Here is a 25439-nt window from a genome sequence, read left to right as displayed (position 1 = left end):
TTAAGATTTATCACAACCACGGTTTTGGCTGATATTGGTATTACAGAAAATTGCCTCTAACGGGTTATTCTTGCTTTTGAGGGGCACTTGGTTTCCTGCTAAGCTTCTGCTTCGTTGTCTGCCACCTCTGCACCTCAGAAACCCCGAACACCAGCCCAGTGAACACCCAAAATCAGTGCTAAGATGGTGCTGGACTGCCCAGCTGGGCATGGAAAAGCAGCAGGAGCAGCCCAGAATCAGCACAACCAACTGCTGGATTCTGCCCAGGGATCCACTGAGCCCAAGGATGGTCCCACCACTGATGTCCCCAGGTCAGCTTGTCCTGTCCCTTTTCCCCCCTCATCCCAGTGCTCAGTGAGCCAGCTGGGGGAGCTGAGATGGGAAACATCAATCCCATTTGCTGTGGGGCAGTTTAGTCCCAGTGCCACTTCCTCAGGTGACTCAGGTGGAGCTGGACAGGACAAGAGCCAGAGAAGGCACGTGGGGAAGGGGAGGAACAGGACCCTGGCATCTACTTTGGGATCTGTGTCCCAGTCCTCGAGAGCATCACAGAGCTCACATCTTGACTTGCTTCGGGTTTATTTTCAAGGCACCATTAAACTGTTAAACACCCAAGACAAAAATCCAGATCAAAGAGGAATATCACAAATCACAGGGTAATTCTGTATCATCCCCCTCTCCAAAGTTCTTTCCAAAGCTCAGGTCTGATGTTTGGAATTCCTCCTGCTCCCAGGTGATCTGTGTGTGTGTGCAGACACAGACAATAACATTCCTTTCTGCCTCCTTCATCTGCTTCTTAGCACTTCTCTCAAAACATTATTAAAATTAATTAAAATATAATTTCAGAGTAGGTCGGTATTATGAGGTGATTATTAATAATTAAGAAGCGCATCTGTTTGCTTGACAAAAAGTTCTTACATGAAAAACATTTTAATAAATATATGACACTAATTGAAAAACATGTCATTTGCCTGAGTGGGTACATTTGTCTCCCACTCCCATAAAACCAGAGAGAGTGTGTCAGTGCTTTAATTATTATTATTATGAAAATCTGATGAGTGTCACTTCAGAAAAAATTAGAAGCCCTGAAATAAAACAGTGTGAAAACATCAAAGCCCTCACCCCCTCATTGCAAATATCTTAATAAAATGATCATGTGCAAACAATGGGCTACAGCACCTGCACAACATTTATCCCACCTATAAATAAATGTATAAAATTACTTACGGAAAAAATCCTTTTTCACCAGGTTTTTTGCACACAGTACTGCAAGAGAAACAGAAAGGCAAAATTAAGTTCCTGGTTGAAAAGAAAAAGTCACTTCACCTGTCCAGCACTCCAGAAAATCCCGCTCAAAATAAAAGGAATGTAAATGAAAACTGAGCTCCTTCATCATTTATATCGTTCTACAGCCCAGCAAAAGCTTCCCTGGTCATAAAAAGGAGAGTATTAGGCAGCCAAGGCTCTTCTGTTATCCTGCACGGTAATAAATAAAAGGTTTTACCTGAAAAACATCTGGGTGGAGCAGACTAACTTCTAAGGCCAGGGTTTTGATGGTTCCAAAGATATCTTTTATTTGTAATAGTTGGTAATTGTTTCAGGGTGGTTTTTTTTTTTGGGTTGGTTTGTTTTAAAAGGGGAGGAACATTTAAATTTGTCAGCGGAAAATACCAAGGGGAAAACAACCTCCCCCGAGAATAAATTTAAATAAACAAATAAATAAATAAATGAAAGGTCAAAGGGGACAACTTTCATATGAAGGTGCCAAGGTACACAATGAAGGCTTCTCCTCACTAACTGCAACACGTTCAAGGCTTATCTATTATCACAGGTTTAATAAGCAGGAAATATTAAGATTCCCCCGTGAAACATTAAAATATTTACTGATAACACAAAAGGATTCTTGGGGATTGAGTAAAAGCACAAATTCCCACAGCCAGCACAAAAAAAAAAATTAAAAACAGGGGAGTGGGGGAGATATTTGGATGGAGCCGATACTGCAGGAGGCTCCTCGCTGTTCCGTTCCCTGGGATGGTTTTCCTATGAGGTCGCCAATATTTATCAGTGCCAGGAAATGCAAAGACAGAAAAGTGCATCCAATAATCCCACCCCACAGACATCACCTAAAAGCACACAGAGTGGGCCCTGCTTTCCCCCCCAGGGTATCCCCACGCTGATCCTGAAGGGCTCCTGCTTCCCTCACTCCTTTTGCAGGATCTGAGGGAAAGCAAATAGAGCAGTCCACGAACACTCCAAGTGTCCAGCAATTCAAAGTCGACTCTATTCACACCCTGGAGAACAACTGAAATGTATTTGGAGAAACAGATTATAAGACAAAGCTAGAAAACTGCTTTTGCAGTTCCTTAAGGTTTTGTTACAAGGACATCCTCACCTGCCCAAGAACTGCGAGAGGTTATTGCTCACCAGCCACCTTGCATGTAGTGGTGAAAATCTTCATGGAAAATAGATGCTTGTATAAATGGCTTTTTTAATATATTTAAAAATATATATATAATTAGTGTCACAATTCCAACCATTACAAGTAATGGGAAGTGTCACATGAAGGTGAAGGCTTTAAATCCAACAGTTAAGTCAAAACTCATCGACAGCACAGTGAGCCATACAGGGTGCTCCTGGGACTCTCTAATGCCAAGACAAAAGAGGTTTGACTAATCTTTTGAGAGACAAATTGCAAGGTTAACTAATTAACACGCCCCTTTTCAAAACTGCAGCCAGCCTGCCAGTGCAGTTTAACCCCAGTCCCATTTTTATAAGATCAGGCACATGCACAGCACACAGACCAATAACTGCTCCCCCAGCAATTAGCCAGCAGTGAACAAACTCATATTTTTGGCTCGAGGTTGCCCTCTCCAGTAACCACAGTTAAGGAAAGTCAGATGTCAACCCACTCTGGCTTTGTCAGGTTAACAAAACAGGAGAGATGCTGAGAAGCCTTCCATTAACAACACCCCCTGTGCCAGGTATTTTAGGTGAGAAAGGCCAGGTCCCAGCTCAGTTTGTGAAGTGAAACAATCTCCCTCCACACACAGAGCTCTAATGTAGCTCAGGCCTTTTTTCTGCACGACACTTTTCCCACCGGTGGGAAAAGCACCAGAGTTCACGCTCCACTTCTCTAACAGTTTCAACACCGCATTTAAACCTACCCTGAATATTCTGATAACCAACTGATGAATAGTTCCTTGAGAATAAAAACGAAGGAAGTTTGGCTTCCTATGGATTTCTGTTTTCTGGCTGACCGAGAGCTCCAGCTGAGGCTTTTCCCAGCGGTCACACAGACCCTCTCCCACACAGACCCTCCCGTGCTCCGGCACCTCGGCATCTCCCGCTGCAGCTTTTTCCTCTCCCTCCAAGTCACCGCCTGGGCCTCCTCTTTATCCAGGCAAGGATTCTCATAAAACTCACGGGACTTCATTATCTCTGAGTCCTCCATCCCATGGTCCATCTGAGCTCCAGATTCAAAAACCAGAAAGAAACCACAAGGAGATTTATTGCCCTGGACAAAGCCAAGTGAAAACGCTGATGGGTTCTGGACCCAACCCACGTTGTTATCAGATCTGCCACTGCTGGGTCCTCCAGGGCACAAGGGCACCGAAGGGGGTTATTTGTTATTTTTAAGTGCTGTTTCTTTTTCTTGAAAGTATTTTAGAACCAGAAGTGAAGCTGTTTAAACTTGCACTGGAAGTAGAACATGAACCAGTGGTTGGATACACCGACAATGGCTGGGGAAAGAAAGAGGGGGGAGCGTTGTGTGGTAAATGCCTCATCAAATGACACTAATGGCTCCTAGCACACATCTGTAGATAAAGTATTTCTTACAAAGTATCAGTGAGTCAGTGGATAGTTATGTTTTGTGTTTATTACAGACTTCCTGGGTAGTCCACAGACAGGAGAACATTACTATTCCAATGTGAAGGAACAATATCTACGTGCCAAGACAAACAGCACATCGATTTTACATACCATACATACATGAAATAGCTTTTGATCATGCTTTATGATCTCATTCTAACACATGCTGCTCAGGTCAGCTCGCAGAAACTCGAAAAGAGCACAATATCATAAGCTACCCAGTCTCCTTCTACGACAGCTTTGCTACAAAACACTCAAAAATAGGAATTAAGTGAACCACGTTTGCCAATTTCCTTTTTCTGATTTATTACTCCAGTGACTGACAAAGAATGGTTTACTGAAAAGTTATTTAACTACTGCAAGGAAATGTAAAGTATTTCACATCCCCCAATCAAAATGTACATGCAATTATAGAGGGGGGTGAATAATTAGTGAAACCCACATAAAAAATGACAGGAACGATGAATGTTCAAAAGGTGAATTTTATAGAAAAGATAAATATTTCTCTCATTTTCTGAACTCTTCTTGCTCTTTTTGAAGAACTCTTGTTACAACTGTTTTCCACTTGGGAATAATTTTTACAGAAACATCAAACTTTTAAATGTCATCAAGCTGTTGCTGTGGAAGGCACCCTATGTAATACATTACTGCTATTTTATGTAAATATTAAGAAATACGTTTATTGCAGAGTATTAAGTATATCAATAACATCATATCTCTTGATTTATGACAAATGACAAGGTTTAATTGTGCTTGAGGCAGGAGCACCTCAGGGCTACATCTGCAGCCAATCACAATAGAAATTACACTGAGTTTAAAATTTCTGTGGTAAAAAATGCCACTGCCTGAGCCACCTTCAGTAAATAATTTTTAAATGTGGGTATTTGAGACACGACCGGTGAAAGGTAACGGGAAGGCAGGTAAGAAAATAAAAAGTAATTATAAATATCCATGGAATTGAGCACAGAAGGAAACATTTAATTAAGATATTTAAAATTACATGGCTTAGAAAGAAACCCCCATCCCATGTCAGCCATCCCTAAGAACCAACCACTGTGTCAACAGCCAGCCCTGAGGTTCCAGGCAAGGGAAAAGCTAAGATTATGTTTACTAATCTGCTGGCTTTCCACGTGTCATCACCACAGAAGAACAAGCTCAGCCTTCCGAACCCAACCGACAGTTTGGACATCAGAATTCCTATTTTTTGGGGTTTTTTTCCTCTCCCCGAGGGTTTTTCTCCCAGCAGAAGTGCTGGTTGCAGAACACGTCACACGTGGCAGAGCGAGGAGAAGGACAGGCTGCCTATCAGTTTTGACCACAACAGCTCATTGGGGAAGACAAGTCTTTCTCCCCCCTCCCAGAAAGAGCATCCTTTAAGGAAAGCCATCAGTGCTGGGTTTGGGATCAGCTCCCCGTTGTTTGCACGTTGTGTGCAGTGCAACAATCACTGCAATGGGTCCCAGCTGTAGAAACACAATGCTGGGCTGTTGCTAATGTGTGTTGGACTGATAATGAATGGTCGTCTATGCTTTAATCTGAATAAAGCTCCCAACTGCTCTGCCTCTCTCCTTGCCAAAAATTCCCCTTCCTCCTCCAGACTGTGGTTGCATTCCAATTACACTGCTGATTGGAATGAGCCTGCTTGGGGGAGGGAGAGGGAGGGAGGCAAATGAAGGCACACATACCCCCCCCCCCTCCTGCCTTCAGAGGGTGCCCCCAGGACCCAGAAATCGCTGGGGTGTTGGAACCTACGGCTGACACAACCTACTTTTCCCCACATTGTGCAAAACTCTTTGCAAATTCACTTATTTCTCCCAGAGAAGCATTTGTGACAGGCCCAGGTTCCAGCAGGATGGCTCAATACTTGAAAGGTTTCGAACAAATTCCTACTGGTTTCTTCCATCGCTGTCACGCTCCACAGAAACTTACATTGCTCTGCTTGCACTCCCTCCTTGGACCTGCCTGAATTCCCACATGGGAAGATACAAAACAGGAGGTCTTCAACTATTCATGGGACAAAGAGCTGTAAATAACACCACACGGATTTGCAAATCCAGCTGTTGAGGTGACAACTTCCTCAGTTAAGGTTTTGAAATAAAATTGTTTATCCCAACTATTCACATTAAGTTTTATTCTACAATTAATCTGAGGAATTTTTTTTTTTTTAAGGTTTCATTTCTTTTGAAAGGTGCTTTTTCTGCAGATGAGCAGAACAAGCGACAGGACGCGACCTGATGGTTTTTCCTCTTGCCTCTGTTTTGATTTTTGCCCCCAGGATGCCAAAATAACCAGCTGACACCCCTCAGGTTTTCAGAGCCATCTCTGATTTCTAATTCTCTTTCAGAGACACAATCTTCACCTTCAACATTCGGGATTTCTATTTCCCAAAAGAGCATTTCTCTTGCAAGTGAACACACGACTGGTGCCAGGCACCAGAAATTCAGGATAACCCAAGGAGCTCTAAACTGGAGTCAGTACAAAACACATCCAAGAGAGGCTGGATGTGAATTAGGAGCTGCACAACACGATCCTCACAGGTACATTTGGAGCTCGTTTAAATCTAATGCAAATTTACAATCTGTACCAATTCTACCAAGAGTGTGTGTCAGAACAATTCAAAAGCACTGATGGATTTTTAAAGTGCTATTTAATACTAACACGTCAGGGGAAAAAACATCCCACGCTAGTTCTAAGTGACGTATAAAAGCATCACCGCCAGACTTATGTCCAAACACAAGGTAGACAGCTTTTAAATCAGCTCTATTAAGATATGCATTAGGATGAACATAGTGCTAGAAGAGAACTTTTAATAAGAATTTCCCCTAATAATTGTCAAAATTCTAAATTGTCCCATAAAGGTATTTCTGTAAGTTTGACTTCCACACGAGCCAGACACTCAATCCTTAATAAACTGCATGTAAAATGAAACCCATTTCCAAGGATCACATGCACCTGCTTATAAACACTGTCAGTTGGAAATCTGCATCTCAACAAATCAGGATTATTCCCCTGGGACTAAAGAAACAAAACCACAGTAACCTGCATTTAAACAGCGACATGGATATCCAGAAGTGATAAATGCCTTAATAATGCAATACCATTTAAACCACTGCAAAATATGCCAGAAACTAACACAGTAACTGCACATTTTTCCTTTCCAACAAGATTCACTCTATCAAATTCCTCCTATAAGAACAGGTTGTGTTTTGAGCAGATTCAGAGTTCTAGACCCTTATCACTTGCATGGGATACAACCCACAGAGATTAAAACAGATGAAACCACCAGGCATTTCTCAGGTTAACAGAGATGCACTTGCACCACTGAGTGCAAAGGGTTAAGCCAACAAATCATTCACCTCGTGCAATAGTAAAACCCTGGGGCAGAGCCTCCCAGGCTATTTTGAATTCCCCTAAGGAAGGAGGACAGGGCAGTGATTCCAGACTCCAACAGTCTGTGCCGGGGACTCGTGGCCGGGGCCAGATGGAGCCTGCCTAGATTTGCCCATGTTTAGACTCCTGCTTTTACATCACCACGTCTACTTCACAGTATTGTTTTACTGTAAACAAAAGGCTTCCTTTTCCACTTCTCCTCCCTTACTCCACTCCAAGCCAAAAGTAAAACAAAACCCCCAATCCCCCCCCCCCCTTCCCCATGCCATTGAATTCCTCCTCCCAGCCACTCGTGCATTCCCATTTCCCAGGTTCATTCAGCGATGGGCTCGGTGCCACACACGTCACCCTCCCTATTCATGTGTCCAGGGTGTCTGCCACGCCTGTCAGGAGGTAAAAGGCAAGAAATTACCCTGCCACTTGTGCAGTGAAGGTAGCAAAGCCTCCCAGCGAGGTCTGCGAGTCTCTTGTCCGGAGATTCACGTTTGAAGCGGTTAAATCGGATAAGGAGATGCGAAAATAGGTGGGTTGGTTTGGTGGTTTTTTAGCTGTATTACATTCACATTACAGGGGGATGATACGAGGATAAACCATCCCCATCAGGGCTCGGGGTAAATTAGGGTTTCAGCCACAGCTCAGTGAGAAAGGAGTAGAAGTGACACGTGGGAAACTTAAAGGAAACAAAGGCTATTGGGAATATCTGCATTTCCTGGTTCGGTGTGGATGGAGCCTCTCAGACCAGCCAGGATGTTTCTAATGCACAACTTTCATGCACTAGAAATTCCACTTCATTTCTCCACCCTACTCCAGAAGAGCCCAACCCTCCCATCTCGCCCATTTTTCGACATCTGAAAAACCACCACTGTGCCACGAAATCATCAACAGGCACCACTCACAGAGGCTGTGCTGGGCAACTGGGCTGGGGGGAACAGCTCAGCTCTAAATCAACAGCCATGAGAAGACTTTCAAAGCAAGAGTCAGCAGTCAAGGATCAATTTTCAGACCAATTTCAAATATATCCCCTTCTGTTTCTCACGCTGGTAGCAAGCATAAAATTGTATTCCAGTTAACAAAATGAGGATGGGAAACAAATCTGTTAAAGATAAAGGAACCCTCCAGCTTTGCTGTTATGTTTGCTGGACCGTTCTCTATTTTTTTTGCCCTCCCGTAGTATTAAAAACATAGTCCATTGAAAAAAGTTTTAATTTAAAGTAATATTACCAAGATTAACTAATCTCAAACCTGCAGAGGTGGTTATTATATTCAAGTGTGAGTGAAGCAAACTCCAAATCAAGAATTAACTCAATTATACAAGATTACAGGAATAAACAGAGGCAAAGAAAAGGGGGTTACTCATCTCAAACTCTCAGAATCAGTGCTCTAAAAATCTTACCTCAGTCCTTAAAGACTTGTTGGCCATCCCAGCAGTCAGATTTTAACCAAGACAGAAGCGACCAATCCAGAACTACCAACTTGCAAAATACTTAAGAGAGCAGAGGATCCTTCCTCTGATGGGTTAAAAAACCAAGGCAACATGGAAATCTGCCCTTGGATTTCTTAAGTTTGCTTTGCCAGGAACGGGAGTGGGGGGAAAAGCTAAAGGGAGAAAGGCAATTCTAGCTGTGTCTGATGTGTTTCATTCACCTCTGGAAACGGCACCGAGGAGCAGAGCCCTGGGATTTGTGTCGCTGTATAAAACTCTCCACCCTCTGAATGAGCCGCAGCAGAGGCACCAACAAAAGAAATCCATGATCTAATTACCAAGCAGACAAAACTGCCCTGGATTTGAACAAGGGCTCAGACAAGAGGCACCTGCAGCTCAGGGAGGCTCCTGGTGGATCCCAGCAGCGTTCCAGGAGCGCTGCCGTCCCTGGCAGGACACACCACACGCCTGATTTACACAGGAAGCCTCACAGCTCTGTCTCTGCTGCACACACCATCCTTGGGGAACACCAGCTGCTTTTCTGGGAAGAGGCAAAAGGAGAAGAACCAGGAAAAGGAAAAGCCCCTAAAAGCATGAGCATCATTTACCCTCCGTGAGTAATTCCCACTCCTCAGCAAAATGCGGTAAATATTCGTTTTCTCAACATCACAAAAAGGATTATCAGCTGCTTTGTAAGGAAGACACAACAACAGCTAAAGTGACAACTTTTGTTAGGGGGAAAAAATTCATTCTGGCGTTTCAAATATGGAACTTGAATTATTTCAGTAATTTAAAAAAAAATAGTTCCTTAATAAATAAAACGTAAAGAGTTCACGAGGATCACGGTTTTGATGCTATCACCAGTAAAAATCACTAATTCAACATCTGCCCTTAATCTAAACTCCCAGTTCAGCACAATTGACACACCTGATGCACTGAAATCGTATTCTATGTGGCAATACAGATGAGTGATGGACTCTCACATCCTCCTGCATGAACATCAACATCCACAACCTCAGACATTCTGTCTCCTGCCTAATATGTGGATCCTGCCTTTTTCTCGTTTAGCACAGTTGAAACATTCAAGCACAACGTCCCTAAGATTTACTCTTTTTGGGGGAAAAATTTGTTTTAGTGGAATGCTTTCAACTGTGGAAGAGTCCAAACTTGGCAGTTTGGCTTCTGCCAAAAATAAATAAGGCAGGGTCAGCAGGGAGATGGGTGGATTCTGAACACACCTTCCCCTGGTTACTAAGCTCCTGATCATGGAATTCTGTCTGTACCTGCAGAAATGCAGCCACTCAAACTCTCCTGTCCAGTCTTATTCCCCATCACACATCATCAAGCCTCACCTCCAGGAGATTATTGTCTCAACAGATATACAATCTATAAACTGATTTGGTTAAGTTAGTGCAGTCCTTTAATATGTGTAATATCTGTGGAAACAGATGTGTCCCACAGAACAAATCCAAACAGTTTAAGAAGCTGCTGCTGCTGGACAGAGATGAGCTAATTGGATGAACAATCCTATTTATTTCAACTTACAGGAAAGCCTCGTTTTTTGTTGTTTTACTTTGGTCTTACCCAAGCTGCTTAAATTATTTGGTCAAATCAGTACAATTTATATAGCACTGTAAGAAATAAGAGGGATTTTAAAGAAACAGAACACCAAGAGATTCAGATGAAATCGCTCACCGATACGTGAAAATAAAGGATCTCGCCCGAAAAAACCCTTACTGTGCAATTTAAACTGCAACTTCAGAAATCATTTGGGAAGATGCAAAGCTCCAGCAATGAAAATGCAAGACCTTTTGTGAGAAAGAGGAGCAGAGAGTAGAAGATATTAAGCAGTGGAGAGTGAAGGCTAAGAAAGATAACGGGAAGGAGATGAGACTGAAATCAGGAGCCTGAAGCTGAGTACATGAATCAACACTCCCAGCAGTACAGCAAAGGGATGAAACTCCAGGGAAATATTCCTTACAGATTCTTTACAGTCATTCCCTGGACACACTCCTTGGATATCTCAAGTGCTGACTGAGGGCTGTCCAAGGGCACCCAAACATAATATATTGTTTAGCAAATAATTATCTTACCAAGTACAATATTTTTTCCTCTCACAACTATGTTCTATAACTGTACAACAGTCTCAATTATTTAATACTAAACACCTCCCAATGACTTAATTCCTTTATTTTCTCTATAATCTACGTACCTTAGAGCCAGTTTATACTGAAATAAGACCACAAACATGCTACAACTCTGATAATATATGAAGAGACAAAGAGGGTATGAGCTTTTTCCCCTTTACATTCCCTCATTTGGCTTTGTAAACTGTACCTCCCTTCTGCACTAACTAAATTATTCACAAATATATTTCCTGTTTATCTTTCAGTTCTTTATCATCTGTGAACCACAAATGGCATTACCAATGTTAAAGTGGGGTAAGTTTTCTAAATACTAAAAATCCAAATGCAGTGAGTGCCTCGCAACTGGCATCCTACATTAAACTGCATCTCCAGCTAATCACGGATTTGCACTAAATATAAGCAAATAAACTGCACTCAGCCAGCTCAGGAAGTTGTGCCTGCACCCCTGACACGGAACAGTCCTCACTAAAAGGTGCTATTCCCAAAGGGTCACAGGATGGGAGTGGTTTTTGGGGAAAACACCTAAACACTGTTCAAACATTCAAAAGAGAGATCAGGACAAACGGGGTCTCGCTGAGTTTGATCCCAAATCAGGAGACAAGGAAACCCAGGGGCCCGGGTAGATAAAGTGTTAATCACATATTTGGCGGTTTGTGAGCCAAAGCAGTCTGAGGTTTCAACTGCTTCTGCTCAATGCTCATCCCATTCAGAGACGATGAATCATTTCCCATTTGGCAACACTTCTGCCTACAAGGCTTGTCCTCCTCGAGATTTCTGCCGGTGCCTCGGAATAGATGTGCTAATTCGGTACACCTGACTCGAGCAGGGCCCATTGTTGCCAGCTGTCAGACTAGACCTCGTCCTGTTTATCAGACACATCTCGGCCCCACTCGCACAAACACGGCTCTCCCGTTAATCCCACCGCGGTAAATGACTTTCTAATACCCTTGTTTTCCTTGCCCTGCCAAAATACCAACACAGCACGGATTTCAAGCAACAGCAAAATCGATTTCTCCACCGCAGCTGGACTCGTCCCAGGCCGTCCAATAACCACGGGGTTTGGGTTTTTTTGAAGTCATATTTGCTGTTCTAGTCATTCTGTCCGTGGATTCCTGAGTTCCAGCAGCAGAGGTTTGACTGTTTCAGAGGTAACAGAAGCTCCCAGGGAGTGTATTCCAGTTTTTCAGGCGGGCTCCCCAGCTCTTTGAAAGGTAAAGCAGAACAAAATAAAGTACTGACCACCTCACACTCATTTTCCCCAGGGCATGCAAAAGAAAACTGCATTACTGGCTGTTTATAAATACTTGTGCAGGGGTAACAGAGGAAATACAGGGCAGTTGGGCAGGTTTGGGTGTTTTTTGGTGTTATTTCCCCTTGGTTTAGCCTTTTTTTTTTTTTTTCTAAACCTACCTACAGTGAATCTGGGAAACATATGAGAAAACAATCTGTGTATGAGCAAACAAAATCCACCAGAAGTCAAGTCTTTACATTCCAGCTGACATGAAGCAGTTGCACAGATGCACAAAACCAGACTCACTCTTTTCAGGTTTCACACATGCTGTGCTCACAGCAACACACTCCCACATGTGAGATGCCTCTGAATAGTTTAAAACTCAGAATAATGAACAAAAACACGAGGATGTGCAGGGCTAACAAAAAATACAGGGCATTGACACCCCTCTCTTCCATTCTCAGCGGGGTATATATATATATATATAATTTCACCAGGTTTTTCATTGTGATGTTGTGAATGATGAATCAGATGCTGCATTTCAAGTATTATTCATCTGCACAATTTAAGCGAGTCCTGAGTAACCATTAAAGAAAAATATCTGCCAGGAAAAAATAACCCAGAATATATGATTCATTCACCTCTGAAACAATAAAAGGGTTCACTACAACAAAAATAACGATATTGTAAATGCTTCAATTAAAAAGTTAAGAAAACAGCCCAGCACAATGAAGAAAGCATGCCCTCCAAATAAAAACAAACCACCAAACGTGTGTGTGGGTGCAAATAACAAAACATCCCGTCAGAAAGAGGTAATTCCATGAAATACAGCAACACCAGAGCTGATGGAAATTGTGCTCTGTTCTTCAGCTATTTCATGGTTTTAGAACAACAAAGATACTCCAACCTCTGAAACTCTGACAAGTCATTAATAAACTGATAAACACATCCTTATTTCAGCACAAAGGTGATGTGTGCAGTGTGTACCTGATCCTGGCCAACCCCCTGGGAAGCAGACCTTAAACCATGATAAAAGCTGAACAAAATCAAGTATTTAACAGCTTTATAAATGCCAAAAGATTCTTGGAAAACAAGTCCCACAGGGGCAGACTTTGCTTCAGCCTCGTACGAACCGCTGGGGAGAAAGAGGAGCAACAAACAACACTGTGCAAACATGAAAATGGTTTTAAAAGCTCATTTTTTTCCCCACAGTTAGACAATATTAAGTTTATTTGAAATGAAACTTGCAGTTTCACATTGTATAATTTAGTTTACTAAAAAAAAGAATGATCCATCTGAATGCACCAGTAACTTCTCCTCACCCTGCCCAGACACAGAGATTTTCTGCACAGGCCTCTACAAGAAACTCCACTTAAAATACCTGCCTGTCTCCTGCTGGAGCTACACCTGCCCAGCACAGGGAATTTCTGATTTGTTCTTCACTGTTTAAACTCTTCTGCAGCTCCTGGGTGTGTGTTCAACACACACAGATCAAAGTTTTTCACTCCACTGGCAACTCAGTGTAAACAAAGGAGAGTGTGTTGTACCCACCCCCTGACACAGGGAGGTGCAAATCCAGTGGGGACAAAGTGTGAAATTAGAGGATTCCCCTCTTCTAGAGAGAAATCTGCCCACAGATCCATCAGAGAACACGAATTGTGACTGCCACAGCTCACAGCTTTCTCTGCCCACTCGATACTTAACGTATGAACATCGACTCTAAATAAAAAAGGTCAAATCTCTCACGCAATGAACTCATCAACAGCAGACAATGCTTCTCTGGAAAATAAAATTAATTGTAATGCCCAAACCTGGGTGAAAAGATGGCATGTAAATTAGCCAAGGAAACTTAACAAGTGTATAATTCCATTATCATAATTAACAACGAGTTTTCTGAAGAAAACATTAACATTAATGAAGTGACCAAGATATCACATAATTTCTTAGAATTGAGGGTTTTTTAGAAAAAAATTCTCAGGTTTGTTAAAAGCTGAAGAATTCCTTTTGTTCTACCCATAAGGAGTAACCCTGATGTTATCTGAGAGCCTTTTCAGAATTCTGCTATGAATCATAGCCAAGAAGCCAGCCCTTAATTCCCTATTTTTTCCCTGTAGGATCAAGGTGACCAACACGTGGAGCAAAGGAACAAATGGTAGAAGTTTTGGGGAGGGTGTTTTTTCCTGTTTGTTTTCCAACCTGTGGCCTCTGTCCACCTGTGGCCACTCACATTCTTTGTATTTATGATGCATCTTTAATTCTTACAAAGCCCCTCTGCTGTCCTGACCCCCCTCCCAAGCAGTTCACCGATGAAACATTCCCTGCTCACAAAGCCAAGTGTTAAAAAGTCTGGAAGAGGAGAATCCAGGCTGCCCCCATGACCCTGGGTCATGTTCAGTGCTGCAGCACCAACAGATCTCCAGCACCTCGTCCTGCCAAAAGTTGTTCTCCATCAGCTGCCCATTTGCCCTGGACATTTCCCTGTTCCAGGTCACTCCTTTCTCCTCTGCATTCCAGTTAATGCCTCCCTTACACCAGGAGCACACTGAGCTCAGCATTAACAGGATGAAATCACCTCCCATTTACTAAGCCTGGCTGCCACAGCCACACCTGCCCATTACCGTGTCCCTGTCTGACTGGGAATGAAGCATTCACAAGAACCGAGGATTTCTAAAAGATGTCCAATGTATTTTTAATCCCCTTCTTGAAACTGGTTGAATTGGAGCAGAACCTTCCCAAAATAAATTCAGTCTGATTTAGCTCCTCAGCATGAAAACTGTGCTAGGCTGTTCAAGCAGGGAACAGCGTGTTAGGATGGGAAGTGCTAACTAGAGCTGGCACTGTGAGCTCCAGCTTGGTGTGTTCCAAGTTCAGCGAGAGTTATAAATTCCACTGGTGGCAAATAAAAGGCAAAGATGTTCAGGCAAAGCAATTCAAAACTGTGTTCAAACGACACAAAGCAGGGGCAAGTGCAGGACCCAGCACTCCCACAGAGCTGAAGGGCCACAGGGACACTCCAAGAGTGAGGGGGACCAGGGACAATTGTCCTCTGCATTCACTGCCACTCCACCAGTGACACGAGGGGGTGCAGAACAAGTGCATCTCCAGGCATGGACCACACTGGGAAGAACTGCTGAAGTGTGGAGGCTGAAGTTCCTAAATTTCCATAAACTTCCCACAAATATAAAGCTTTTGGGTGGGTCCAAAGCCCTCTCAGTGCAGATGAAGTTACATTACGCCGATGCACAGGAAATAGCTGACTTATTCTACAGGATGAACAATCCACCAGAGGAAAGGAACTTTCAGGAAAAATGATAAATATTGTAATGAGGAAATCCGAGGCACGTATTCACAATGCCACATTCACATCTCACCCATGAACTGAAATCTCTTCATCATCATCATCTCCCGGCCTCAGCAGCGAGTGAGACACAAATATAAATATATAGTGCTACTCCCAGGCAGAATAATTTGCTGTTGGGAGGGGAACCAAGAGCTTTACTGTCTGTCCTTGTTGATGGGGCTGCAGAACTTCTCACCTCCTTTTACCACCCCCTGTAAGAGCTGCTGAGGGAACCTCATGAACTGTGGGAACTGCTCAAGGAAGGGAGAGAAGAATCACACAAATATTTCATGACAGGCCAGGCACGACGCACGTACTCCTGAGAAGTACTCCCAGTCACTTTTTCCTTGCAGGCCTTCTCTTTTCCTGCTGCAGGAGAAGGCAGAAGCCAACAGCATTATTTTAAATCATCTGTCAACACAGCTCTGAAGCAGAAATCCCAAATAGGAAAGGTGTTCACCAAAGGGCCGCAGTGTCACAGGACAGCACAACTCCAGGGGAAGTCTCGCCCTCCTCGGCCCCCTCTTCAGCACCGGCACAAAGATTTAAACCCTTTGGCTTTTAAACAAAAAGCTGACACCCAACTGTTCAAGGCAAAACTGGAATTTGCTGTGTGGAATTTACAGATAGGATTTGCTTCTGTGAGGAACCAGGGGCACCTCCTCTGGGCAGCAGCATCAGTGAGCTTGGACAGAGGGGTTTTCCTGCTCCATCCACCCAGCATTTATTGTAACAGTATAACACACACACACTTGAAGATTCTGGTCACCAACACCTTGGGCTTCACCAAACACCCAGAATTACCAGTCAGACATTCAGAAATGCCTCAGACACAACCCACCAGAAACTATGAAAGATGGCACAACATTTTTAGGGTCATTCACAAGCTTTAATTACCAAGAAGCTCCACCCTAGAAAGTTTCTTATATCACATCTGATCCCATCTTTTATAAATTCAGACAGAAGTACTCATTCTGCTGCTAAACAGAAAAAGAGGACCCCTTAGTATGATTACACTTAAACATAATCCTATTACTCATTTAGTCCTGCACACAGCCTTCTATACATCAGGGAACACGGTGAGAGCTTTTTCTCTGAAAATAAATAATTATACTTGTCATAAATTAATAATTTCAGAACAATATATAGTGAACATTTGCTGTTAGGAGTTGAACTGAAGAACTCTCTGCCAAAAGGACACCTAAATGCTTGGTACAATTAATGCCACGAATTTCTAGTCCCAGACAGTTAAGCAGGAATGTAATTCTATGAATTTTATTCGGACATGTTTTGTTCCTTTTCATTTTTATTTTAATTTTTTTTTTTTAACCAGCCATGTCCATAAGTACTCTAAGCCAGATAGATCTTTCCTCTCCCACCAGTAATAAAAGTGGATTAATGTTAGTACATTTACATGGTTTTCACGAAAAATACCTGCATCTGGTAGATTGCATTTCATTAAAATGAAACAGCAAATTACTAAGTACACTCCATCTACCTTCCTCTTGTCCTGTGATACACACAGAGCAGTTTTGCCACATGGAATTTCACAAGTGCACAGCCTGGTCTTTATCTGCATTAGAAAGAAATCCCCAAATTGGCTCAAGTTTTCAGCAAATGCCCCTGATATCAGCAGTGCACATTCCCACCTTCAGTCAAGCTCAGCTGCATCCCTAATTGAATTTATGTACCATCTATATATAAACTCCAAATCAAATGGTTAAGCACGTTAAAAAGAAGCATCCTGACAGATATAATTAGTTATGACTCCGTTTAACTCCACTGGTAATATTAAAATCTGGGTCAAGGCAGAAGGAAAAGGAGTGTCTGTCACTTGTTTCAAACCATTCCAGGTGATCAGCCAAGGGCCCTCTGTTGTGCACACACCTGAAAAAAGGGGAGGAGAGGAAGAGGTGGATTCTTAACTTGGATATATCCCCTCAGCCCACCCCATGTGACAGCACAGGATGGAGCAGCAGGGACGTGCCCATCCCTAAGAACGGTGCTGTGGGTTGGAAAGCTTTCCCATGGCATTGTCACTCCAGTGTTTGTGGCAAGATGGCATCACACACACACTAATTGAAGCCTGAATGGTAGAATCTGGGGGCACAGTTTTGCTGTGACCTGGAAATTACATAGTCTGGACATTCTCTGCATATTTGAAACAACTCAGATGGGTTTGTTCCAGAAAGGACCCACTGAACCCATCACACTGACAATGCCATGGCTGGATCACCCTCCCTTCCTGCAAGAAAACAAGCCCTGGAAGTTGGGTGAAATGTGTGCTGGCCAAGGCTCATCCCAGAAAATTACCAGCAGGATACAGCCACAGAAACTCACTGAGTGCTGCTCGCTCTTTCACTTTCAGAATTTGGACAATGTGAGGAACACTTCACCCAAGCAATACTTCATCCTCATCTGGGGGGGTATCAGTCCTGCTCTGCCCCAGCAACAGCAACAACAGCGTTTGGAGGCAGAAGAAAGGTCATGGCCAAGAGTCTGCAGGATGCTGAAGCACAGCTGACAGTGCAAATCTGGCACACAGGAGAGAACTGAACCCAAACCACCCCAACCGCTGTCTCAGACGGCCCAAAACAGATCCACGTTTTCTGTGGATTTAAACTCAAGGGAAACGAGGCCCATGGGCAGAAAGTCAAAAAGGTAGTGGCTCTAAATCCCAGCTTGACTTGGTTTATCCTTTTTATGATCTTGAGCATGTCTACTCTCCATCCTGTCTCAGCCTCCCCCTTAAACTCCGAGGATAATGCTGAGCCAGTTTCATCCTGAGCTTTGTTACCCACCAGCGAAGATTTCTCCAAAGTTACAAGCAATCTTATCTCTGCTTTCATTGAAAGCATTTAAAGATTAAGCAGCAAGAAAAAGTCAACAGTTTTGCTTCCTTCAATATGTTATTGGCAAATATCCCTGGGGATTCTGATCCTCTTTCCCAACCAGGAACGTGCTTTGCTAATGGCAGACACACACAGGAGCTGCTTTTATAAGCGTTGTCTGACATCACTGAGATGGGTCTTTCCCACCTCTGAGGAGCCACCAGAATGATGTCAGACACTGCACGTGCCACGGGCACATTAAACCTGCACGGAACAGCTGGGCAGTCACTGTGTAGTAACCCACTCGTGCCACTCAGCAGAGTCAGAATCCAGGGCATGGCACTGCTGGGAGGAGACAAAACACCCAAAGAAATCACCCACCTTTCGAAGCACTGCAAGGGAAATCTGGCCCAGGGGGGAGATGTCATTTTTAAGTGATATGGCAAAGCAAGGGGACACTTCAAAGGCCATGGGACAAACCAGAACAAAACATGAAAAGCTGTCTCCTGTCAGGCATCAACCCCTTCACCTTATGGGCATAAAGGCAAAATGTCTTCATCTGGGGCCTGATCAGATTTTTCAGTGTGATTAAGAAAGAGAACAGAAAATAGTCTGTCCCCACTAGCTGAGTCTCTCAGACAGACCTTCCGGGGCAGCTTAAACTCTTTAAACGCCACTGAGAAGCACAATTCCAAACACCACTCGCTATTTTTCCTCCCCTGGGATTTCTCTTCTTTTTTTCCCCCCCCAAGAGCTTTATTTTTTTAACCATTACCATTAGGACTGCCTGTAGATTTCCCATATGTCTCCTACATATGCCCCATATGCTGCCTGCACATGTAAAACCTGCACTGTGTGATGCTCTCCTGATTGTACAGCTAAAAGTGGATATTTTTTACATTGAATTTGAATCTTTTCATTGAAGCCCCCCCAGAACTCTTTTCCTACTATGATTCCCTCTCCCAAATCCTTTCTGATCTTCGCTTCCCTTGCCATGATACCCCATAATGTACCCTTGAACACACATACCTGATTTCACACCCAGATGAATAAAACTTTGTCATATAAGCTGATTTCATAGAAACAAACAGCTGAAAGTGCTCCATGCAGCTGCTCAGCTGTTTATTACAATTCTCTGGCATCTGTATGCTCCACAACTGATTTATATGTATATAAATATCTATAACCATACACTGTGTACATAAAAAGCATATATTTACACACACACTGCAGACTCTGATGAAAATATTGAGGGCCAAGCAGCCATCAATCAAGGCCTGCACCTCTGATCAGACACGTCTATTGACTCTGTTATGACTGCACCAGTTTAATCCACCTACTATGTAATTTATTGATTGGGACTTCTTAATGACACACGGCTGACTGAAAAGCAGTACTTAAGTCAAATATCCCTTCCATGAAGGAACCCCATTGTTTTATTGTTGACCAAAGCCTATCTAAGTACAGGCTGCTGGTCAAAGAGGCAGCCCTGCCCTCTTTTCAGCTTCTTTTCTGCATCCCTCTTCTCCAGGACAAGAAACCATTTTTATTCCTGGTAGGATTAGCTTTCAGCTCATCCCAGAGTTGCTGGAGTCAACACAAGGGAGGGCCCAGAAAGTGCAGCCAGGGACTACAGAGAGGAAGAAGAAACAGCACTCAGATTTGAAGCTGACCTAAAATGGCACTAAGATTTCAGTCAACTACAAAAAACACTGCCTTGGTCCTTAAAAACACAGGGATCTACTTTATCAATCAATCAGTCAGAATGCTGTTCCCACAATGAGGCTCTGCTATCCATGAACTTCAGTCCTGCTTCCAACACCACTGCTGACAATTTAGGACTCAGGTTAACTGCTGTCTTAATTGTATTCATTTAGCAGTTAGATTCATCCACTGCAAAAAACCCCAGGTTTGAGGATTCCACAGTCTTGCAAAACTCAAGAATATTCTGGCTTTTTCCAAATAACAGGTGTGTTTCTCAAGAAGTACTATTTGCATCACAACAAGAGCTTCTGTGGACTGAGAGAACAGCAGCACTTTCTTCTTTCAACACTGTAGCTCGACTGGAAGGTCCCACCTTTGCAGTGTGAGGGCTGAAGGGACAGTAAAGCAGCAAGAGAGGCAGCAGAAGAGATGCTGATCCATCTTCTACACCACAACACCCAGTGCTTTCATTTCCCTGACCAGCAAACCCTGCAGAAAGGAGGAGGAAAAACAAAGGTAGCACCACTTCGGTCCTACCTCTCATTCTGCACCAGCAAAACTCTTCCAGCTCGTTCCAGCTTTATCCCTGGGATATTTGTTACCACTTTTTCCAGCCCAGTGTGGCTGTGGAAGTATCTTTCCTTGTTAACTGTTCTCACACAAACACTGTCTGGAACACAGGAACTAAATAAACTGCACTAACCTTTACCCAGCTCTGTCTGTTGGAGCACTCAACACTTTTGCAGGCTTCAAACTGATTTTAAAAAGCATCTCCTCGATAAAAGAACCTCATGGGCTTCATTCAGACACCTGCCACTGATCTCCTAAGTGAAAGTAGTGAAATGTAGCTATTTTAACATCAGATAATTCACAAATTCGGACATAAAACTATTCTCTGAAAGCAATACTCACTTCTTAATTTTTTGAAGAATATGAGATCAACACAATTCAACATTCTGAGAGAAAACATGGAAGAAATAATGGCATGGTCTGTCTGGCAGGGTATTGACAAATCCACAAATTCAACACAACACTGAGAAAAATCCCAAGTAAGAACGGAAGGAGGTGACTGCACTGGCAGGAGGATTCAGATGTACTCAGGACTAGAGCAAATGGGGGTAAATATGTGAGTTGATGAATTTTCCTTACACCAAAGCTTCCCTGGATATTGTTATTACAAGCTGCTAAGGCAAAGTCTGCAGAAGACTGGTGCAATTCTAGGCCTCAGGTAATTTAAATCACATTGCCTACATTTCAATCAGAAACAAGGATTGACACCTCCTGCCAGAAGGATCATCAGAAACCGTAATATTGGGATTTTAATGATTATCCAGCGATTTTTCTGGCTCAAGATAATGCAACTGTATTGACATGTATCACCAAAGAGCCAGGTGACATTTGCAGCAGACAACTGACCCTCAGAGCAGAAGAAGAACCTTTTATAAGGAATGTCTAACACAGATGCACCGCAAACTAAATAAAAACCTACTCCAAATGTGCCACCGCTGTGGTTTGTGTCTGTTATGGAACCCAGACCTAAATAAACTGTTAAACACTTAGTGTAAAGGTATGCCAAACATTTCTCAGAACTTTCTGAAGGTCCCAACAAAGAATCAACCTTTTTTTGCAAAATGAGGCCTAGGTTAAATATTTTATTTGGCTCCTCAAGATGGACTGAGAAGTTGGGCACCAGCTCCAGATCAGTTCTTGGACTCACATCAAACATTACCCTGTCATTTATCCAGTCAGTCAAAACAATGTTTTCCATCTAAACCTTTAATGTTTATGTCCTGAAAAAGTGCTAATTGAATCCAGTTCTTGAAATCCATTTTTTAATCTATACCATCTAATTTAGAGATAATGAACAGAAAAGATAAGCATTAAAACAATGATTGCAGAATTAATCCTTACAAACATTCAAGCCAAAACAGAAGACTGCTGGTTTCACAGAGCCAAAGAAAATTAAGATTAAATAGCATTTGTCAGTTTGAGAATAAACTTTTAAAAACACTGGATATACAGATTCTTCTAATTCCAAACAGTTTCAGAATTCAACAGCCCTCAAACTGCTTTTCCAATCAAAAAGGGTAATCAAAACCACACAGAACACTTAAAAACTATTCCTAGGCAAGAAGTGACAACATGCCAGCTGAATTAATAAGATTCAGTGTTTTCCTTAAACATGTAAAGCTTCCTTACAACAAATGACCTTATGTGAAACCACTCACAATTACCTACAGCAGAAAACACCTCAAGCTGTTCAGCTCCAGAAACAGGCCAATGTTTCCTATAAAATTTCAATAACAGAACTGGTCCTCAGCGACTGCAAGAGCTGCTGACACTGGAACAGCCCCTAAAAAGACCATTTTACCTTCACCCTGAACTCAGGATGACACAAAAAACTCAAAAATGCTCCTTAGGATTGTACCTGCCTGGTCTGGGGACCGACCACAGAGTGAAACTCAGCGTGTAAAAATGAGTTCTGGTACAATCACACCCCCCACAGCACCCTGATACTGTCACAGGCACCATTTCATTACATGCTTAATCCTCAATAAAAATAAAATATGAAACAAATTTGAACCCAAAACACAGAGGTGAGAAAGACAACTCCCCGGACAGCGTTCTCCATGCTCTTAAATAAATACGGCTACAGACCCTTTTTTAATGTTCCAAAGATAAGCAAGTCTGAGCACTCACTGCCCAGGGAAGAAAAGTATTAAAGCACTGCATCAATACAGCAATAACCTGAGGAGAAGGCTACAAAACACTCTGTAAAAACAAGGCACCACTGTTCATGCAGCAGCTCATTTGAAGAGTTTTATTTCCCACTGTAATATATAGACACTCACAAATCTCTCTGAAAACTGGATTACAGATCTAGTCCAAGTATTTCCAAAGCAAAGCATAAGCAGACACATTTTACTTTCCCTGTAAAAACAACACACTTGGAAAAATCCGTATGAAAACACCTCTCTTTATTAGGCATTAAACTGGAGATATTTCTCATGCACCTAAAGTAAATGTATCAACTCTTCTAGTATTTTTAATAACATTTGCTTTGCAAGCTGGTTAAATGCCCTATACGTAGAGGTGAGTATTTACTGTGTTATCTATTCTTTCCTAATTCCTTACCTTCATGTACTGATGCTTCAGAACACAAAATACCCCTTATCTGCTGAAGAACTTTAATACTTTAAAGAAAAGAGCTAGTTCAAAAGTGTCCTGTATTTTTAATACAGAAAGCTCTAGCAAGACTTCCAGGTTTTTGGCTTTTTTTCTCCTCTAAACCCATTTCCCCGGGTTCTTATGCTGGAAAGGACATAGTTTTAAGCATTTAAAAGCAGGCTGTTTTCCTCCCCAGCACGCAGGTGAACCTTTTTATGTTATTTTGAAATCCCAGGGGTCAAGTGGTCCTGTGGAAGAGGCACCGCGAACCACCCCAGGACCAGGGGACACGCTGAGCTGGAAGGGACCCACCAGGATCACCCACCCCAAGTCCTGGCCCTGCCCAGGACACCCCAAACCCCCTCCATGTGCGTTGTCCAAACTCCCCGAGCTCCGGCGGGGCCGGGGCCGTGCCCGCTGCCCTGGGAGCCTCCTCAGCGCCCGGCGAGCTCCGCCCGGCAAATCGGTTAAAAATCCCCCAACAGCACAACAACAACAACAAACAAAGAGCCCAAAACAAAGAGCGTGACAGTTTCTCCCCGGTCCACGCCGCGCACAGGGGGCAGAATGACCCCCGAGTCGGGCTGCGGTGCCCCAAGTTCGCCCAGGCGGCGGCGGGGCCGGGCCCGGCCGGGCGGCGGAGCACGGACACGCCGAGCCCGGGCCGAGCGAGGGAGCCTCGCCCTGCCCTTCCCTCCCCTTCCCCCCGAGGCCCGGGGGCCGCTCCGGCCCCAGGTTCAACCTCAACGCCACCCGGAGCCGCCGCTGCCGCCCCAGCCCCGGCCCCGGCCCCGGGCCGGCCTCACCTGTCAGCCGCAGCTTGACGGGCCCGTTCCGCCGGGCCCCCGGGTTGGACATGGCCCCGGCCGGGGCTCCCCCGCCGCTGCTCCGCCAAGGGCTCGGGGGAGGCGCGAATGGAGCCGGGCCGGGCGCTCAGGGCAGCGGCGGCCGCCGGAGGAGGAGGAGGAGGAGGATGAGGAGAGGCCCGGATGTGCCCAGCGTCGCCATGAGCGGGGCCGGGGCCGCGGAGGAGGAGCGGAGCCTTCCCCGCTTCCCTCCGCTCCCCTGCGCTTCCCGGCGCTTCCCCGCCCCCGAGCGCCACAAAGCCGGGACGGGGCCGCACGGACGGGACGGGATCGGCGCGGCTCCCGGCCCTCCCTCCGGCCCCGGGGACGCCCTGCCCGCCCCCCGCCCCGCCTCGGGCCGGCCCGGCGGGACGGACGGGGAACCGCGTCAGGTGGCGGCGGGGCCGGGGCGAGCCTGGGCAGGGAGCGGGGCGGGCGGGAGCGGGGGGATGGCCGTGGGCTGGGGGTCGGGAAGGGTGGGGAGAACAGCCATGAGCCATGTCCTGGGAGGGGACTGGGGGGAAAGGCCAAGTCCTGGGGGTCTGGAGGGATGGGGGGAATGGCCATGAATTGGAGGTTGGGAAGGATGGGGAGAATGGCCATGTCCTGGGGGAGCTGGGGGTCGGGAAGGGTGGAGGGAATGGCCGTGGTGGAGAGGAGGGGACAGAGAGGAGGATGACCCTTTAGTTGTGTGGGGAGTTGGGACAATGAGAATCAAGGGTGCAGGCATGGGGGGAGAATTCAAAGCCATGGTCACACTCAGGGGTGCTGTGATCCAGGGCACTATTCCACATGGGCAGGGTGTGACAGACCAGCCCAGGAAATTGTTAAACTTTGGACCAATTTAGTCCTTATCTGCACTGTGTAGAAATCAGCAGCCCGGTTCTGTGAACTGCCGTTCTCAGAATACTAACAAAAAGTACAAAAATGCCTTGTATCCATGTGCCCTAATTTAACTCCCACCCTGCAGGAAAGGTGACTCTTTCCAGAGTTTTCCCAGCACTGCAACACACTTCCCATGAGGGGAGCTCCAGCTGCAGCAGTCATGGACAGCTTTCTGCAGGGCCAGAGGGGCCTCGAGGGTGGGAAAAGCTCCTGGAAAAGCTGGGAAGGTTGGCACATTAAAGGTTCCCTTAGGAATTTGAGCTAACACACCTCACACCTTTCCTCACTAACAACCCCACTAATATCTGTGCTCCTTCAGACGTGTCACTGCTCTGGCACCTTCCTGCTGAGGTCACCTCTAAAGTATCATCACATGGGCAGGCAGAGATTGGGATCCAGCCCGTGGAGCAGGATCCAGAGGTGGGATGAGAAGATGACCTGTGCTTCACACACCTCGTGGTGTGGCTTCCACACAGCCCAGGAGGTTTCCTGAGTGACACAGAGCTGAGCTGTGGGGGTTATCCCACCCTGACAGAGCTCAGAGCTGGGCCCTGTTCACTCAAACCTGGAGTGAGGAACTGGTTTTTTCCCCACTGAAGGCCTTG

The 25439-nt window shown here is 44.5% G+C and overlaps 1 protein-coding gene across 2 annotated transcripts in view; it reads right to left on the bottom strand.

Moving 5' to 3' along the window:
• Positions 1-24260, bottom strand: part of SMURF2 (SMAD specific E3 ubiquitin protein ligase 2) — a 54282-nt gene extending 30022 nt beyond the window's left edge. For both annotated transcript variants that reach the window (XM_050318989.1, XM_050318991.1), the window contains exons 1-2: positions 23911-24260; positions 1228-1266 (exon numbers count right to left, since the gene is read on the bottom strand). In XM_050318989.1, coding sequence (XP_050174946.1) covers positions 1228-1266; positions 23911-23962 — 91 coding nt within the window. In that variant the 5' untranslated portion in view covers positions 23963-24260. The remainder of the gene's footprint in view (positions 1-1227; positions 1267-23910) is intronic.
• Between the last annotated feature and the right edge of the window lie 1179 nt (positions 24261-25439).

The sequence above is a fragment of the Myiozetetes cayanensis genome, unplaced genomic scaffold (genome assembly GCF_022539395.1).
Source record: "Myiozetetes cayanensis isolate MyiCay16 unplaced genomic scaffold, myiCay2020 scf22, whole genome shotgun sequence".
NCBI classification, from domain to species: Eukaryota; Metazoa; Chordata; class Aves; order Passeriformes; family Tyrannidae; genus Myiozetetes; species Myiozetetes cayanensis.
The sequence above is the reverse complement of the archived record's forward strand: the minus strand, read 5'-3'. Positions and strand labels throughout refer to the sequence as shown.